Source organism: Mus caroli, unplaced genomic scaffold (genome assembly GCF_978045245.1).
Source record: "Mus caroli unplaced genomic scaffold, Mus_caroli_1 scaffold_16, whole genome shotgun sequence".
NCBI classification, from domain to species: Eukaryota; Metazoa; Chordata; class Mammalia; order Rodentia; family Muridae; genus Mus; species Mus caroli.
The window spans coordinates 19,850,914-19,871,304 of record NW_028227271.1 but is presented as its reverse complement, the minus strand read 5'-3'; the positions used below and the strand labels follow the sequence as shown (position 1 = coordinate 19,871,304).

Below are 20,391 nucleotides of genomic sequence, written 5' to 3'. Positions count from 1 at the left end.
GTACTACTGGAGGATCCCGCAATACCTCTCCCGGGCATATATCCAGAAGATGTTCCAACCAGTAAGAAGGACACATGCTCCACTATGTTCATAGCAGCCTTATTTATAATAGCCAGAAGCTGGAAAGAACTCAGATGCCCCTCAACAGAGGAATGGATACAGAAAATGTGATACATTTACACAATGGAGTACTACTCAGCTTTTAAAAAGAATGAATTTATGAAATTCCTAGGCAAATGGATGGACCTGGAGGGCATCATCCTGAATGAGGTAACCCAATCACAAAAGAACTCCCATGATATGTACTCACTGCTAAGTGGATATTAGCCCAGAAACTTAGAATACCCAAGATATAAGATATAATTTGCAAAACATATGAAACTCAAGAATAATGAAGACCAAAGTGTATACACTTTGCTCCTTCTTAGAATTGGGAACAAAACACCCATGGAAGGAGTTACAGAGACAAAGTTTGGAGCTGAAACGAAAGGATGGACCATCTAGAGACTGCCATACCTGGGGATCCATCCCATAATCAGCCTCCAAATGCTGACACCATTGCATACACTAGCAAGATTTTGCTGAAAGGACCCTGATATAGCTGTCTCTTGTGAGACTATCCAGGGGCCTAGCAAACACAGAAGTAGATGCTCACAGTCAGCTATTGGATGGAACACAGGGCCCCTAATGGAGGAGCTAGAGAAAGTACCCAAAGAGCTAAAGGGATCTGCAACCCTGTAGGTGGAACAACAATATGAACTAACCAGTACCCCCCGGAGCTCGTGTCTCTAGCTGCACATGTATCAGAAGATGGCCTAGTTGGCCATCAGTGGAAAAAGAGGCCCATTGGTCGTGCAAACTTTATATGCCTCTGTACAGGGGAACGCCAGGGCCAAGAAGTGGGAGTGGGTGGGTGGGGGAGTGAATGGGGGAGGGTGTGGGGGACTTTTGGGATAGCATTGAAAATGTAAATGAAGAAAATACCTAATTTTAAAAAAAGGGAAAAAAAGATAAAAAAAAAAGTAGATTCCTGTATAGGCTGTTTCTTTGGGGGTAGGGGTAGTGGGAACAAAGGTTGTCACAGAAGCCTTCAATGTCTCTCATTTTCAGCTATGAGTCTGGGAAGCTGCCTTCTCCACAACAGCAGCAGCACGAATCACAGACTTCCACATGGTTTCTGGCAGCAGCAGGTACCATGGGCATCCAAACTTCAGCATGGCCTTCGGTGACAACACATACCATGGACATCTGAAGCCTTTACTGCTTATACTTTACTTGGCATTCTGATGTTCTAAACTCCCACATGCTAATCTTTGCTCAAACCATTCTAGGATTTCACCACCTCTGAGCTTCAAACTCTTCCACATTCCTTCCACAAGCCAGTTCAAAGGCCCAAGAACCACACGGCCAGGTCCGTCAGCAGCTCTGCTCCTCCGCATCACTTCTTTACATAGGCTGCCTTCTCTGCACTGTGAACGAACAGGGACAGCAAGTCTGAGAAGAGAGATTTATTTTGGCTCATGGTTGAGGTGGCACAGTCCACCAAGATGGGGAAATGGCAGCAGGGGTTCTCTGTGGTGATGGGGGCTTATTGCAGATGTTGGCTGATATCTCAGCGGGACAGGAGACAGAAGGCTGGAAGCAAGGATAAGCTGTAACCCTGGAGACCAACCTTCTCCAGAATGACCCTGCCACCTAAAGGCACCATAGCTTCCCCAGATGGAACGAATCAGCAGCTCAGGACTAAATGTTCAAACATGGAACCCTCAGGGGCATTTTACTTTCAAACATTTCTGCATTTATGGACAATAAAAATGTATGGAGTTCTCCATCCTTCCTCCAACTCTTCCACATGACCCACCAAGCTCTGTCTAATGTTTGGTTGTTCACAAGAAGAGCAACAGAGTCAACTAACCTGGACCCTTGGGGGATCCCAGAGACTGAACCGCCACACACATGTAGCAGATGAGCAGCTTGGTCTTCATGTGGTCCCCCAACTACAGGAGTTGGGGTTGTCCCTGACTTTGTTGCCTGAGATGGATCCTGCTCCCCTAACTGGGCTGCCTTGTTTGGCCTCAGTGGGCAAGGACGTGCCTAGTCCTACAGTGATTTGATGTGCTGGGGTGGGTTGGTACTCAGGGGAGTCTCCTCCTTCTCAGAAGAGAAAAGGGAGGGGCTGTGTGCGGAGAGGATTGGGAGGAGAGGTGGGGCTGTGGTCAGGATATAAAGTGAATAAGTAAATAGGAAAAAATGTATAGTGCTGACAGCCTGGCTACCACACTAAAGAGCTAACTACATAATTGGATTTGAAGTCTAAGATCAAAGTGCTTGTGGGCGTGGTGCTGGGTGGGGCCGCCCTTTGACTCTAAGGTACCCTTGTTGCCAGCTCTTTGGGAAAGCGTGCGGAATGCTCACACAGTGAAAGGGTCAGAGGTCAAAGGGACATGTCAGAATAGAGCCAGATGCTTCATGGAAGTCATTTACCAGGTCTCTAACCCCCATTATCGGAAATGCACATCACAACCTCTTTCCCGACAGGACCTGCCTCTCGGTGCTGATGAGCTGGGCCCCGTGTCCCTCTGTGTGTGTCCCGGGAACTCAGGCCCACCCAGCCACAGTGGTCTCGCATCTGTTGATGCCTGTCTCACCTGTAACGGTGTCTTTCAAATGCCTGCTCCTGAGACTCTATATGGTTCTTACTTTTATCCTGAAGTGTCTTGCTGGGGAACGATTGCGGCCCTCTGCGTTGTTTAGCTTCTCCCCCTTGGCTGTTTATCATTATTGCTCTTTTCCTTCTGTGTCTCTCTTACCAATCTATTTTTAATTTGTAGGAGGTGTGGTTTGCTCATTAGTTTTCAGCCAGCTAAACGCCAGCATCCATTTGGACACAGTTGCTGGCTCCTGAGCTGTGTCTGTTTCTTAGTCATTCAGACCCCCTCCCCCACCCCTCCCCCTTTCACCTCCCCTCCCTTTGTCTTCCACTCCCTTCTCCTTTTCCTATCCCCAACTTCATCAATACAGACAGGCTCTGGTTGGTTTGCTGGTTTGGGTTAGTGAGCACGGTATATTCTCCCTCCCTTAATTTTCATATCCCGCCTCTAGGCTCACGCCATGGATATCTTTTATAAACACATGGTTTTAAAACAGTATTCACATTTATTTATTGTCTAGGCATGCACATGTGTGCATGTGTATACATGTCACATACACGTGTACATGTTTCACTTAGAGCTCTTCATTCACAAGTGTTTAATGGGATCGCTGTAGGGCTCAGGCTTAAATATTTTAATTACGTGCTCTTGCATATTCTCTGTTGTTTGTTTTGAAACAGGTCTATGTCGACCAGGTTGGCCTTGAACACATGGAGATCCTCCTGCCTCTGTCTCTTGAATGCTGGGACTAAGGGCATGTGTCATTTTGCCTAACCTACTCCTCTGTCCTCTCTTATAACCACCCCCTCTTCCCTCCTGTCCCCCCCATCTCCTTGACCCCTGGCAATCATTAATATGTTCACCATATCTTTGAGAAACTTTAAGCATGTCATAGAAGTGGAACTATACAGTATATAACTTATATATAATACACAGTATATTACAGTATATAGCTTTTTGCCTCTAAACACTAATTCTCAGATCTCTCTGTATATAAGCAGTTCATTTTTATTGCTATCTAGTATTCCACAGGGTAGATGTACCACAGTTTGTCTAGTCACTGGCCTGGAGAAGAAACCTGCTTCCAGTCTGATCCTCTTATCAGTGTAGCCACCGTGAGCAGTGTGGGTTTTTATGTGGATTTTAGTTTTGAATTATCTGGAACAAATACCTGGGGCATGACTTCTGGGCTATGTACCAGTATATAAGTAATAACTGCAATTTTTAAAAAGAATTATTTATTAATTTTATGTATATGGGTACACTGTCATTGTCTTCAGACACCAGAAGAGGGCATTGGATCTCATTACAGATGATCGTGAGCCACCATGTATGTGCTGGGAATTGAACTCAGTACCTCTGGAAGAGCAGCCAGTGCTCTTAGCCACTGAGCCATCTCTCCAGCCCCCCCCATGTTCAGTTTTTAAAGATTGATTTTTAAAAAATTTTAATTACATGTAAGTGTGTGTGTGTGTGTGTGTGTGTGTGTGTGTGTGTGTGTGTGTATACTAGTGTGCAGTACCTATGGAGGCCAGAAGAGGGCATCATATACCTTGGAACTGGAATTATAGGTAATGAGCTGCTTAATGTGGTGACTGGGAACCTGGGTCTTCTAGAAGAGCAGCCAGTGGTCTTAACTACAGGGGCATCTCCCTCCTCCATCCCTGCCCTGTGATCCTTAAAAAGAAACTGGCATAATATTTCCAGCCTGGCTGTTTTATGTGATACCACCCTCTCTTCAGCATCCCCATCCATGTTTGCTGTAATTCTTGACTTTGTTGTTCTGTTGGGTGTTCTGTGATGTTACACTGTGGTGGGTTTCAGCCTAACATTCTAGGTCACGGTCTAGCACTGAGGGAAGAACTCAAGTTCAGGAAAGAAGTTCAAGGTCAGGGCAAGAACTCAAGGAACAAACACTCAGGAACCTGGAACAAAAACCAGGTTGGGGGGGGGGGGACTCTGCTTACTGGCTTCCTCTCTGGCTCACATTCAGCTATAACCCAGGACCACCAGCCTAGGGTTAATATCACCCATAGTGGGCAGGACCCTCCTACATTAATCTTCAACCAAGGCAATCCCCCATAGACACACACTCAGGCCAGGCTGTTGGAGGGAATTCTTCTACTGAGATCCCCTCTATCCAGCTGCATTGACAGTCATGATTGGCATCACAAAGGTTAAGACTTGGGCTCTGAAAGGGGAAATGAAGCAAGATCCAGGCAAATGTTAAGACATCCCATATTCATGGAGTGGAAGACGTGGTGATGTTCAGATGGTGATGTTCTCTAGGATGGTCTATAGACATGACAGAGTTCCCCTTGGCACCCCAGATGGCTTCCCTGCATAGACTATGCGTGAGGTGGATCCTAAAGTTCACAGGTCCCAGGAGGAACTAGAACAGCTCAGACAACACTGAATAGGACAGAGAAGGCTCAGATGTCTACAAAGCCATGCTCATCGGGACTGTGTGTTCTTGGCATTGGGACATGTATTAGTCACTGGGATGGAATTTAAAGTTTGGAAATAAACCTCACATTTATAAATAGTTGCTTTCTGACACAGGGTAGTTTCTCGTGGTACTGAGGTATCCACATGTAAAAGAATAAAGATGGAACTAAACTTGGCCATGGGCGAAATTACCTTAGGATGGACCAAAGGCTTATATGAAGTGGGTAGATTGTCAGACAGAAGAATCTTCAGGGGATTGGACTAAGAAGTAGTGTTTTAGACACAAGGCTAAAAGCACATCCAACAAAATTAAAACAGGTAATTGGCCTCCATCAGAATCATTTGCCTTCTGGGCTCTTGTCTACTTTGATTCTCTCAACCATTTTTCTCACCTCTTCTCCTCCTCATCTCCCCCTTCCTCTCCCCCCCCCCCTTCTCCTTTGAGACAGAGTCTGACATATCTCAGGCTCACCTCAAACTTGCTGTGTCACTGAGGATGGTTTTGAACTTTTCATCCTCCTGCCTTTGTCTCCCAAAAGCTGAGGTTACCATCCATGCTTCATCGTGCCCCGGCTACGTAGTGCTGCCGCTTGATCATGGGGATTTGTGCCTGTTAGGTGAGCATTCTACAGACTGAGCTGCATCCTCAGCCCCTGATTTGGAGGCTACAGCATCACGGCGTTTAGTTCTGAATCTTCTTTGTGTGTTTTGGCTATTAGTTCCTCGTTGCATATGTGTTTGCAAATGTTTTCCTCTTATACGGCTTGTCTTTTTATCTTCTTAGCAGGAACTTTCACAGAGCAGAGCTTTTGGCAGAAAGAATCGACATTTTTATCATGTTGGGTCTTTTGATGTATGATCAAGATATGTCTCTCTTTGGTTTGGATTGTTTTTTATTTCTTCCAATGTGTTTTTATTTTGTTTTGGTTGGTTGTTTTTTTGGTATTTAAGTCCTGCACATTATACTTATATCTGCATCTAAGTCTCTAATTTTGGGAGGACCTGTGGCTATTACAGCATTTTAAACTTTCCTGTTCTTATATCTGACATTAGTGTGTAGAAATCAATAGTAACAGCTTCATATCCAGTGTTCTGAGGCCTTTTGAACTCATACTTCTTAGTGTCTGTAAATTCCTTGGCGTTTTCTGGCATAGGCAAGCCAGTGAGTAGGTACATTTACCCTGGCTCCAGTATCCAGGACCATCTTGAGTGACCTGGATGGATGCAGATTGTCTTAGTCAGGGTTTCTATTCTTGCACAAACATCATGACCAAGAAGCAAGTTGGGGAGGAAAGAGTTTATTTGGCTTACACTTCCACATTGCTATTCATCACCAAGGAAGTCAGGACTGGAACTCAAGCAGGTCAGGAAGCAGGAGCTGATGCAAAGGCCATGGAGGTATGTTACTTACTGGCTTGCTCAGCCTGCTCTCTTATCGAACCAAGACTACCAGCCCAGAGATGGTCCCACCCACAAGGGCACCTCCCCCCTTGATCACTAATTGAGAAAATGCCTTACAGTTGGATCTCATGGAGGCATTTCCTCAACTGAAGCTCCTTTCTCTGTGATAACTCTAGCTGTGTCAAGTTGACACAAAACTAGCCAGTACACAGACCTTTGGCCTTATTTCTGGAGTCATTTGGTTTTTTATTTTTTGAGTGAATATTAAGTGTAGTGTCCCCAAATCCAACATCCCACTGGAGTCATGTCCACAGCGCAGTCGGTGACCCACATTGACAAATCATCACCACCAGGCTTCTGGATTTTTCTGAAGGTCCATGCACTTCTGGCTGTGTAGCCTGTTGGTTTGGGCACAGGTGCAGAGCTAGGGACCCAACCTTATAGCACCTTATGCAGGGCAGCTTCACTGCCCTGAGAATCCCTGCCCTCCTCCTTTTTGCCCTTTCCAGAACATCACAGAATTGGGAATCATGATCCGGCCTCATCTTCAGGTGAGCCTAGCACTCAGCGTATGCACTTCAAGGTCCCCTTGCACTCAGCGTATGCACTTCAAGGTCCCCTTCCCCTAGTGTTCCCTAGCATGACAGCACATCCCTTTCTGCCATTGTCTACTGACTCATTCTTCGGCTGAAGTATGGCTTGGCTGCTTCCAAGTTCTGGCAATTCGGGACTGTGTTGGTCTGACTATGCTTGGCCCAGGAAGTGGCACTACTAGGGAGGTGCAACCTTGTTGGACGTAATGTGTCACTGTAGGAGTGGGCAATGAGACCCTCCTCCTAACCACGTGGGAGCCAGTCTTCTAGCAGCCTACAGATGAAGAGGCAGAACTCTCAGCTCCTCTTGCACCATGACTGCCTGGACTCTGCCATGCTCCTGCCTTGATGATAATGGACTGAACCTCTGAACCTGTAAGCCAGCCTCAATTAAATGTTGTCCTTATAAGGGATGCCTTGCTCGTGGTGTCTGTTCACAGCAGTAAAATGCTAAGACAGGGACAAAGTTGCTGCAACACCCCCAAGGTTGTGTGTCCAGGTTGTCAGTGTCTTTGAGTAAAGAGTGAGAAGTAAGGCTGTGGTGAAAACACATATTTGTTAAATCCCATTTATTGAAACCTGTCACCTGGGGGGCTAGAAGCAATTGATTGAGGTTTGAGAACTGGGGGATGATCTGTGAGAGCTTGTGCGTGCTCATTCCTGGGGAAGCGCCTTTGGGGTCTATAACTCTACCTAGTTCAGTGCCTGGCATCCTGGGTTCATCCTGTGGTATCTCCTTAGTTTTTCCTCCATCATCTCCCATATTTGGAACCATTGAGGATCAAATGGAAGGTGTGTCTGAGGGACCCAGGCAATGCTAGCTGGCAAGTTCCTATCGCCTTGGTGAGCACTAATAATCATGAATAAATCTTGCAATAGAGGGAGGAGAGGAAAGGTAGGGGCGAGGCACCCTGATAGCCAGGACCTGGATGCTGTGATCCAGGTGGCTGACACCTGTGTGGATTAGGGAGGACGGTCTCAACAGTCTCTTGGTCTGGTCGCTGCATGTGGGTACCTCCCTTGGGGACTGGGTTGTCACTCACCTCCTCTGGGAAGCACCCAGCCTGTCCCAGGACTCAAGGACTACAAGGGAAGCCAGTGTATCTGTAGTGTCCACGATCACCATTTGGCTACCAGGAGACCAGGCCTGGCTGTCTTTCCAAGTTCAAGACCCACTAGATGCCCCAGGGGATAATAGACCTGTGAAGTTGCTCCTATCCCAAGGCTACACCCAGCCTACTTCCTGCCCACGCCCCATGTCACTCAGCTGCATTCCCGGGCCTGAGGCTTCCAAGGCCAAGAGTGTCCGGTGTCCTCCATGTGAGGGGCCAAAGGAAAGAACAGTGTTTCTTCAGGAAGCCAGTGCTTACTGATGACGGCTACTCTGTCTCCTCATCTGACACACATGGAACGTGGTGTGTTCACCTGGCGGAGAACTGGTGTGGGTGGAGAAGGATGTGCTCCTGTGTCAGGCCTGTGCCCTGGCCTTCGGACTGAGGTAGAGAAGATTCATTGTCTTCTCCTGAGGAGCTCAGCTGTTCTCAGGAAAGGACCCAGAATAGGAGGACAGCCACACCCAGGCTCCCCCAGCAGTGGTACCCAGGCATCAGGACAGCCACACACAGGCTCCCAAGCCTTATCCAGCTGTCACCCTCTTCCTCCTCCTCCTGCAACTCCGGCTGCACCCACTCAGGACAAGTTCTGCCTGGCCTTGTTTTCGGCCCTTGACCTTAAACATACCTTGAGTTCTTCACAATGGATGTAGTGACTCCCGCCACCCCTCGACTGAGCCCCCAGCCTCTCCTGCCTCGGCCCACGGCAACAAGTTCCACTGCCCGGGGTTCCCCGGCGTATGTTTTGAAACATCACAACCAGCTTCAACCGGCGGGGAAAAGAGTTGGCTTGATTTCTCCTTTATTAAAACTAAGGACGTCGTTATAAAAACCACTATATAGAAAGACAAACGCAGCAAGACAGCGCAGTGTCACACACACCGTTATTACATCGGATTAGGAAGGGGGAGAATATTGATACCAGTTTTCTTTTTTTGGTTTTCCTGGTCGTGGGCTCTGAGAGAAGACACCCCGTGCCTTTTCAACACGATCCTGGCATTTCTAGCATAGAGATACCTTCCTGCTCCATCCTGTCTACCTGCTTTGTCCCACGAACTCAGGGAAGAACAAGTCCTTTGCAGGAAGGCCTCCTGCCTCTCTAGAGTGGCCAGACTCTGACCCTGCAGCTTTGTTGGTTATTGCACCTTGCCCATATGTTCATCTGTGGACATCAGACGGGGACATTTCCCCCTAGCTTGAACACAGACGGGGGGGGGGGATGGGAAGAGACTGGATGTGAGAAACTGAGACACAGGCCTAAAAGTTCCCACTAGTCAGGTACTAGCTGTAACTTAATGGGAGGCCATGATGGCCCCATGACTCTAGCTGCTGGCCCCATGCTTAATTTACAGTTGACACTAACTGCAAGGGGACTCTGTATGTTTTAGAGGGCGGGTCTAGTTTGTCAAGGGTAAATGGGTTAGGGCTTTGACGTAAAGATAGGAGTGTTAACCACCCAAATGACTGACTCACTGTTTAAATCAAGCATTTCTAGCACCAACTACCTGGCAGGAGTCTGGACTGGAAACAGGGTGGAGTGGGACAGGCAATGCCACCTCCAAGGTCACTTTTGTGGGAGGGATAGAGAAATGTTCTGTATTTATTTTTTGGGTGGGAGTGTTTCTGTTAGGCACAGAGTCGGGTCAGCAGTGGTAGACCGCCGGCCTGTCAGGGGACCACTGCTTGTTTTGTGATGCAACACCTGTGTCTGCACAGGAGTGACTTCAGGTGAGCCCCAATGGCACAGCAGGGGCTGCCAGAGCTGCTCAGCAGAGTGTCTGCTGGGCAGATGAGGATTTGAGCAGCATGGGGGTGGGACGTGTCCCTGTGCTGTCAATCATTCCAACCACAGCCACGAAGTACAGGCACGTTGTTGAGGCTGCGGAAGGGGCAGGAAACCATGGTGGTACTGATACACGGTAGGCACAAAGCTGCACTTTTCTAGAGGGTACAGAACACTACCTTTGCCCCAGGACATCATTTCCTCATGGTCTTCTGGTCTGACCAGGCAGACACTGGAACACACACAGTGAGCTGTGTGACTCACCCAAGGCTGCCACTGCCCCAGCAAAGCTCCCTGGCAGATGGTGTGCCGGCTCCACACTCTTCACACACACAGGAAATGCTCAGGAGGTTGCACAGGTTATCGCCTGTGCCTGAATCCCTGGGGACTCTCATGGTCACCTCCCAAGAAACTCCTGTTAGTGGGAACTGAGCAGCCAGATGGAAAAATTAAAACAAGCCTCTAAGAAATGTCTGGAAGCCCGAGGATATTCTCACTGCCTCTTGCAGATCACGTATGTGTGTGTTCACGTGAGGGTACATTTGTACACATGTGAATGTATTTTTGGACATGTGTGAACATGTGCATGTGGTATTCGTGGGTGTGCATGTATACTTGAGTGCTTATATCTGTTCTCAGTATACATATGTATGTTCACAAGTGTTCATTACTGAACATGTGCAAATTACACTCACAGGTGTGTGTATATACGAGCACACATGGATGTATGCATATGTGTATACATTGTGTGTGTGTGCGCGCGTGCGTGCGTCCGCATGTGTGGACACATGAACAAGTATAAGTTATGTTCACATGTATGGGTGCATGTATATGTGTGTGTATACATGTGTGTTTCCTGGGTGTACACATTTGTGTGTGTGTGTGTGTGTGTGTGCATATGCACTCGCTTCTATTTGTATTAAGGCCTGTTGCGCACTGGTCACAGTCACCGTCAGATGCTTGGCCACTCCTACACGGGATGAGCAAGCCATTTCCTTGGTGAGTACAGCCAACCAGGGAGAAGTTCTAAATGGAGGTTCCAGAGCTCACAGATGACAGGGTGTAACACTGATCACTAGGGACATAGAGTTCTCACTGGGAAAAAGCCAGACAGACACGAAGACATTCCATGCCCCTCCGTGGGCACACCATGTCTGCAGCTTCTCTGCTTCCTGTGGCTACTTGTTGCTGCCAGAATGTACTGTCTGTAGCCTGAGGCACACAGGAAGAAGAGGACAGATGCAGCTGGAGGAGACAGCAGTGGGGAAGTTTTGGCAGCAACACAGCTCAACAATTGTTCAGGACCTTGTCTCTACTCTGTATCCTTTTAGGACATGCTACTCATTGGCATATCTGTTATCCACAGACACCATGGGCAAGGGACAGATTTTCATCATGGCCACCTGGGGTCCTGCAGCCCACCCGGGCGCTCACACCCACATGGACACAGCTCTTGCCTCCAGTAATAGCTCCGGAGGCAGCATTGGGTAAAACCTTGACCTCTAACGCCTGTTTGCCAACTGAAGAGAGGAGGATCAGAGAGGATGGGTGGTGGGGGAGCCAGGGTCGACCCATCTGGGAGGGAGCAGGGTCCCCAGGGCCTGCTAAGTCAAAGGCTATGTTGTCCTCTGGGGATGGGGGTACTCCTGTGTCCTGGACAGTGTCTAGATTCTTAGCCTCAGACACACACATGAGAGATGCATCCCAGCAGATCCCAGCCAGAAACTTCATGGGGACCTTCAGCTATCCCCTAAGAGGCCTCTGATGGGGACCTCCACCCCCCACCCAGTACCCTGCTGTCTGCATGGTCATGACCCTTCCTGTGTCTGAGGAAGGAGGCTTCACAGAGGAAGTAGCTCTGAGCCCTGTGCAAGCGGCTTCAAGAGTGTTACCCAGAGCCACCCCAAACCAGAAGTCGCCTCAACATCTGGTAGGGCTCCTTCCTCTCAGTACTGAGGAAACTGAGGCAGGAAGGCCTGTGATCACTTTGCTCAGGTGCTATCAGAATCTCTATCTTAATAGCCCCCGAATCCTCTTCCCTGCAGAAGCTCTCCCTTGAGGTGTTAAGTGTGACCTGATCCAGCCAGTCCACTGCTAAGAACCCTCCAGGGCAATGGCTGTCCCACACCCTAGGATGTGGGAGAGGATCCACGCCCATCTTTAATCAAGATGCATGCAGAGGCTCTCCTGGGTGTGTGCAGAACCCAGCAGTGTGTCTGAGAGAAATGGACTGGGTGCAGAGACAGAGGCCAGTGGGCTCAATAGGCCTCTAGAGCCATCAGTGACAGCTTCCATGCCTACAAATGGGGCTATCCCTCACTTTTGTGGGTTGAAGAATGAAGAACCTGCCAGAGTGGAAAGAGTTTTATGTACTCGAACACAGCACTGTCAGTGGTGATGCATTGTTGTGTGGACGCCATTATGGTGACTGCAGAGATCCATTCCGGTAACTACAGAGACCCGCAGGTGGATCCATCCCTTCACCTCTGCTGCTCCTGGCCATCCTGGATTGTTTACTTTTAGGAACCTGACAGGCAGGAACCTCTGGATTGGCTGCAGCTTTCCTGGGCACACTCCTCTTATCTAGATCCTGTTTAGACCCTGGCCACCTAAGCCCCACTTGGCCTCCATGATAGATCTTCGTAGTCTTCATGGGCACCTCCACGCTGGCCCTTCTTTCCTTGCTGTCCTTGCCTATTGTTCTCCGCAGTGTGGGGAGGGAAGACCACCACCCCATGTGGGGACAGCACTGATCAAGGAAGGATGCAGCTTCAGGAAGAATGGGTCACAGGCTGAGGGCAGGGAGAGACAGTTTGGCCTCCTTCATAGGGGTGAGATGGCCCTGTCTACATTGCCAATGTGACCTCTGGAGATTTACAGGGTCACTTCTGGGGGATGTCCTTCCTTTTGTGTGCCACAGGCAGTGGGTTTTGGGGCAGAGATAACGAGCTCTTTGGGGAGATGTTACAGGCACCCAGGCTTACTTGGAAGCCCCCATTGTAAGTGGACAGATTCATGGAACCCTCTGTTCTGGGTTTCCATAGAAACCGTCTTTGTGGCTGTGTGGTTTCCTCCTTTCGAGGTGTGGCAGCTCCCAATCACTTCTGGACCTTACCACTGCCTGGCCTGGTGCACAGCAGGTACGTGGCCAGTGTGAGCTCAGGCAAAGACAGTGGAGGACCTGAGCTGGGGAGGTGCTGCACTCACTGCGAAAATGTCAGGCACGTGCTCTAGTGACCACACTGGGGGACCTTGGTTATAGAGCCTGTTACACCCTGGGAATCAAAACTTGGATTTGGGTTCTTGTCATTCTGGGGCCAAACTACGGAGTTGATCACTTCCTGGCATATAAATGTGGCACCCTTCCTCAAGCTGCACTCTTTCCAGTGACAATAGCACCCCCACTCCCAGGGGCTGTGATGGTGCACACAACAACACATCCGACCTAGGCCGCACACAGCCAGTTAAGATGCTTCCTCAATGCAGCTGCTACGAGAACAGATTCCACCAGAACCACCCATCACTGGTATGCTCCAGTCCCCCACTGCTTGCAGCATGCACAGGAAGGTTGGGCATTGTGCCTACCGACTCCACCGGTTCACAGTTGCTGGCCACAGCAAGAGACCTGAGCCTCAAACGAGGACACGGGCAAGACTCCTCAGCCACACGGCAACTTGTGCTCATCGGAGAACCTGCAGCCAGTGGCAATGGGGCTCAATGACAAGCTAACTGACTGAACATAGAGAAACACCCTGATCACACACGTGCGCACACACACTCAAGTTCAATATTCCGACACGGATAGGCCTAAGGGGGCCGCTATTGGAGGGGGTGGAGGCAGGGGAAACGTCAGTGTTTTGGACCATGGTACAACTCATGGCCCCAAATCCCTCTGGCTGGGATCAGCCAGAGCAGCTGAGTGTTGGTCACCTCAATCCACACGGAGTCTCTTCTCAGAAGCCACCAGCCCCAGAGAGAACTATTGCTTGCAGACAGGTGGCTCAGAGCCCCTTTCCTGCACCCTGTCCCCGGACCCTGAGTTTGCTCCTAATCTCAGAAGTTCACGGAAGGGGGTTCTGGGCACAGGTGGTACTTCCTCTTTCGTTACCACGCCGCTGCCCCAGCTCTCCCCGGTGTCTTGGTTGAAGCTGCTCTTGGAGGCTGCACCAGGTGCTCTGGGTCTAGCCTCCTCCATCCTGAGGCACAGCAAAAGGGTTTTCTGGAGAGAGCGGAAGAAAGAAGTACCAAGCATTAGAGTGAGGAAAAAGCCAAGAATGTATGACATTTGTACTTTGGGCGCAAGGAAGTCTGTGACACTGTGGTTGCGTGGGATACTCGAGCTCCTGGCCCATGCAGTAAGATAAGAAAAACATACGGAGTGTCAGGACTTGTATACAGAAACCCAAATCCCAATTAACTGTGTGCAATCTATCTGGGAAATCCAACAGAGCCAGCAGGCTGCTTATTAAAGCAGGGATTGCAAAGATAAATACCATTCTCACTCTTTGAGCCATCAGATCAACTTATAAGGCCAGTGACATTCATCTCCCACAGCTTGACTATATATCTTGGCTTGAAACAGTTCCAGAGAACACCTGTCATTGAACATAATTTTTTTAATTATTTATTCTTTTTTTTTTAAAGATTTATTTATTTATTATATGTAAGTACACTGTAGCTGTCTTCAGACACTCCAGAAGAGGGCGCCAGATCTCGTTACGGATGGTTGTGAGCCACCATGTGGTTGCTGGGATTTGAACTCTGGACCTTCGGAAGAGCAGTCGGGTACTCTTACCCACTGAGCCATCTCACCAGCCCGAACATAATTTTTAAAATACTCTTTAGCCTTCCAAAGCACTCTGAGTTGAGTGAAAGCATATCCTTGTGTAATGAGCTAACAATTGTTCAAAGCGAATACAGATGCCATTCATATGAATTAAAAAAAAAATCCCATTGCACCTCTTGGACTCACACTTTTGGATAGGTCTCCATGGCTTTGGGCCAGATAAAGTCATGGAAAAGAACCCAAGGCTTCCCCGGACAAGAGATGAGCCAGAAGACCAGACTGTAAGATGCGAGGATGTAAGAGAAGCCTGAAGACTGAGGACCGAGGGCCGTGACTGGCTGAGCCAGGCTGCAGGCAGGACAACAGGGGGCACAGACAAACTCATCTATGCCTGCATCACACATCACCTTGCTAAGGACAACTACCCAAAGCCAGTGAGCTGGCTCAACGTTAAGGGTGTTTGTTCCCATGCCTGATAACCCTCACAGTGAAAGGGAGACTCAATTCTCAAAAGTTATTCTCTGACTCTTACACATGACTGCAGCACACACACACACACACACACACACACACACACACACACACACACAGAGAGAGAGAGAGAGAGAGAGAGAGAGAGAGAGACAGAGAGACAGAGAGACAGAGAGACCCACAAAATAATGAAGTGAATGCAATTTTAAAAGAACCCAAACAATAACAAAAAACCCAGCTACCGGATTGCAGATCCCTGTCTTCCCAGAGACCTTTGGAGGTGACGGTAACCCCACGATGGGGTGACTGGAACAGGGAAGTCAAAGTCTACCCAGTTACAAGAGGGCCAAAGTGATTCACTGTTTCCTTGTCCTGTACCTCCAGGGCCTAGAATGGCAACCAGTATACGTAGGACCCAATAAATATTTGTTAAATGCATGAATAAAGCAAGCAATATAGAAGCCGGGCAAGGGGATCATCTTTCAAGCATGAGGTCAGCAGAAAGATTTGCTTGATATGTTTTTAAATCACTGTCCCCATGAACCCTTAGATAAATCCCTAGCAGACAGGCATGGGCACGTGAGAGGGCACAAAGGAGGCTCTCACTCTAGGAGCATGTTTGAAAAAGCCCAAGGGTTCTGACAAGAACACAAGAGAACTAGAATGAAAACAGGGAAGTGGTATAAATAACAGATCGTAGGAGGGACGAGGTGAGGAGGAGGCGGTTTAGATAAACGAGGTCTGACTCATTTAGAGTTGGGGGTCTGAAGGATTCTTCAGAAGAATAAGTCAAATCCGAAGTATGAAGGTGCTGAGGACAAAAGAAAAGGGTGATTGGGAGACAACAGGAGAGGAAGACTAAGTCAGCCAGTACTGTCATTGTTCATTGCCGGGAGAAAAGAAACACCGTATCAAGAAATAAATGATTAAGCCCATCACATCCCATTATAATTATGGAGGTAACCATGGCACCCAAACACAGCTTTTCCGAGTGATCAGAAGACATTTACACGGAAAATAAAACAAAGAAAACCCAGGCCATATGGGGGAAATTGACAGCCCCCACCAAAGCTATAAACGCAAAAATGTATCATAAACCAGGACGACAGAAATGGGACTGAGTGTGTTTGCTGCAGCAGTAGACATTAATGAGCCGTACGAGCTAGCTAAAAAAGAAAACGACGCTTAGTGGGGATTGCAGAGACATTTCACTTCAGGCCAAGTGACTCAGGAAGGCCCACACTTCAAGCCACTGGAGCCCACGCTTCAGGATGGTCAGGTGGTAAGTTCTGCTCCGTGTACTCTACCCCATTTCAGAAGATCCACAGTTGCAAACCAGGAGGAGCTGAAGGTCATGGTTGGAACAGCAGACAAAGGTGAAGTTGGGTTTAACTGGGCAGAGCCCTGTTGAATGCTTACACACACACACACACACACACACACACACACACACACACAGAACCCTGACACAAGTGTATATTAAATGGAATCTACCCTTTATTCAAGTGTTGTTGAAGAAGTGTCTACATTTCAAAAACCAGAAATAAAACATTATCTGGTCACAATGCAACCAAATTTGAATAAACAACACAAGTCAGGTGTAAGAGGTGTTAGTGGCACACACACTTATAATCTTAGCTTTCAAAACACACTTTGAGGCCAGCCTGGGCTACACAGCAAGACTCACACAAACAAAGAAACAAACAAACAAGCAACTGGGGTTTAGCTGATGCAGTGCTTGCCACACAAGCATAAGAACCTGAGTTCAGAGCCCCACCACCCATGTAAAAAACACTAGGTGCCATGGCACGCTCTTGTAGTCCCAGAACCGAGGAGGCAGAAAGGAGGATCCCTCGGCTTGCTGACCAGCCAGTCTAGCCAAATGGGTGAGCTCCAGGTTCAGTGAGAGACCCTGTCTCAAAGAGTAAGGTGGAAAGCGATTAGGGAAGACACATGGTGTTATCCCATAGCCTGCACATGCATATGCACACACATGTACACACATACAGGTGAACACACACGCCAGAGAAAAACAACAAAAAATAAAGTCTACTGCTGAAAACGTTATAAACTCTTTAAAATAATTCCTGAGTCGGGGCTGGAGAGATGGCTCAGTGGGTAAGAGCACCCGACTGCTCTTCCAAAGGTCCAGAGTTCAAATCCCAGCAACCACATGGTGGCTCACAACCATCTGTAACGAGATCTGACGCCCTCTTCTGGGGTGTCTGAAGACAGCTACAGTGTACTTACATATAAAATATAAATAAATAAATTAAAAAAAAATAATTCCTGAGTCAAAAAGTGTGAGGGGGGCTGGAGAATGGGCTCAGCAGTTAAGAGCACTGGCTGCTCTTCCAGAGGTCCTGAGTTCAATTCCCAGCACCTACAACCATATGTGGCTCACAACCATATGTAATGGGATCCAATGCCCCTTTCTCGTGTATCTGAAGACAACTACAGTGTACTCATACATAAATTAAATACATAAATCTTTTTTAAAAAATGAGCAAGAGAGTGAAGAATAGAAACTGCAAAAACACCAGGCAAGGAAAGAAGGAGTTTCAAAAGTGGTCAAAAGTGAAAATAACGGCGCCAAATCTGAGTGGTGCAGCCAAAGCTGCACTGAGAGGTGGTTTCATAGCCTTAGATAAACCCTTCAGAAACACGAAAACACAAGTGGATCACTACACTCAGACAGGACAAAAAGCAAACAAGACCAACAAAACCGAGGAAGTCATAGGAAGCTAGAAAGAGATTTAAAAAACATCAGCCTAAAGATGAAGCTCATAAGCAAATCTAGCTGCTGGTTCTTTGGAGAACAATGGGCCACATGAACAGCTAGGGATTCCAACACAGCAGAAGTGGGGAGAGACAAAAGGGAAGATGGTAGCTGGCAAGGGAGGACCGCATGCTTTCTGTCCAACTCCAATCTCCACCTAGACTGGCGCTCCAGAGACCCCCACTCTGCCAAATCTGTGATCATCAATTACCAACTCCAGCACTGGCCTAGTAGTGTCACCTCAGTGATGCCGCCTGCTCTAGGATGCTCCTGACCTTTCTCCTGATTCTTCCTGGTTTCTGAGGCTGCTGCTGCCCAGGTCCCTGATGGCAACCTTCCCAGACATCTTCATCTCAGACTGTATTTCCAGTCACCTTCAGCCTCAGTGTTTTCTAAGGACTTCAAACATCACCTACATGATACGGTTCTAATTTGTTTTCTGATGCTGTAATAGACACCATGACCAAGACCAACTTAAGGGGAGAGAGTTTACCCTAGCTTATGGGTTGTAGTTCCTCACGGAGTGAAGCCAAGGCAGGAACTCAAGGCAGGAGCTTGAGGCAGAAACAATGCTGCTTAGTGATTGCTCCAGTCTCAACCCCAGCTACCCTCCTTACTCAGCCTATGGCCCCTTGCCTAGGGAAGCTACCGCCCACAGTGGGCTGGGCCCTCCTACCCCAATATATAACCAAGAAAATGCTTCACAGACATGGCCACAAGTCAATCCGGTGGAGACAATTCTTCAGGCCACCCTCCCCTCTTCCTGGATGTGTCAAGTCAACAAATCAACAACCCTAGGCTAATGTTCTTTTTCCTGTTTCAGTGACTGTGGGAAGTAAAACATGAAAATGGACCATCTTGATTATGGGATCAGCTATGCATAATCAAGAAATACTGGGCCTGCTAACACCTGTTTATCTACCTTCCCCAGCTAAAAGTTTAGAGAAAAAAAAATTGCTAACTGCCAAGCTTGCCTAGTGACTCAAAGATGCGACTAAGCCGTGCACCCCACAGGCTTTGAAATAACCAGGATGTAGGATATACAGATAAACCCATGCACCAGCTTTGTGGGTGACTGATGGTGACAGGTGCCAGTATACCCCTGATTACTCAGCCAGTGAGGAAATGGGGGAAGGGCATGGGTGCGGGGCTATAGAAACAGTCCTTTGCTGCCCTAATTTACAAAGTCAAAGCAAACCAACCCTCTTTGCTACTCAATCACTTATTGTGAGTTGGGGGGGGGGGGGGCGGCGGCGGAGTGACTGCATTCCTGAATAGAAGCAACTTAGATCATGGCAGATTTATCTGGGTCTGTGGTTTGAGGGTACAGCCCATCGTGGCGATGAAGGGCATGGTAGATGGAGCAGCTCTGGGCTGCAGCCCACAGAAGCAGGAAACTTCCGACTCAGATCTGGAAGGATCCAGAGGCAGACAGCAGACAGGAAGTGGAGGCCAACCAGTTACCTACTTCTTTCACAGAGGCTCTGCCTCTCTAAGAAAACTCTGGAGAGGCTAGTGTTTGAATGGGAGATGAGCGAAGGGGGAAGGGCTTGTCACTGTGGCCACCTGTGTCCCTTCCACAGAGGCATGGGGAGGGGAGATCAGCTTTGCCGACCATCTCTGGGCTAGGACATTGGTCTCTCGACTTCAGACCCAGCTGGGGTTGACACTTATCCCTTGTGTGTGTGATGGTTAACATGTGCCGTGAACTTCACAGGCTCTCTAATGACCCAGGAGACAAACCTTTGGCTCTGTCTGTGTGGAAGCTTCTAAATGAGCTAATTGAGGTGGGAAGATCTGCCCTAAATGTGAGTGGCACAATTCTATGGCTGGGGTCCTAGGTGATTAAAAAGCAAAAGGGAGATGAACGGGAGCTACCCTCTCTCTCTCTTTTTCCTTACTAGACATGGCCTAACCAGCCACCTTTCACTCCCACCACCACATCTTTCTCCCTATGATGGAATAAACCCTCTCACTCTCAAGTGGCATTTGTCAGCTGTCCTGTCACCGCATTGAGCAAACTGACACACAGTGCCCCTGGTTGCCATGCCCTCACCTGGAACCCTAACTGCCCTGTAGAGGTCCCAAGCTTGCTGAGGGCCTGTCTCAGGGCCTCCTGGTCTCCATGTCATGTGACCTGTCATTATCAGTCACAATCGACACAGGATACACATGCCATTTCCCAGCATGCTCTGCCCATCCTCCCGCAATGGTACCTGTTGGCTGCCAAGGTTAAGCCATCACTCATCCTTCCCTTGCTCAGCTCAGATTGCTCTCTCTGTGGCAGCTGCTGACCTGCGGACAGCCCAGGTCATTTACACCATGTCTCTCCTTAAGGTAGGCTTGGTGTTGGTTTGGCCACACTGA

At 48.4% G+C, this 20,391-nt stretch overlaps 1 protein-coding gene across 6 annotated transcripts in view; it reads right to left on the bottom strand.

The window, feature by feature from the left end:
- Positions 1–8,996: 8,996 nt before the first annotated feature.
- Shisal1 (shisa like 1) overlaps positions 8,997–20,391 on the bottom strand; it is a 69,023-nt gene continuing 57,628 nt past the window's right edge. For all 6 annotated transcript variants that reach the window (XM_085831442.1, XM_029470170.2, XM_085831443.1 and 3 more), the window contains exon 5: positions 8,997–14,207. In XM_085831442.1, coding sequence (XP_085687568.1) covers position 14,207 — 1 coding nt within the window. In that variant the 3' untranslated portion in view covers positions 8,997–14,206. The remainder of the gene's footprint in view (positions 14,208–20,391) is intronic.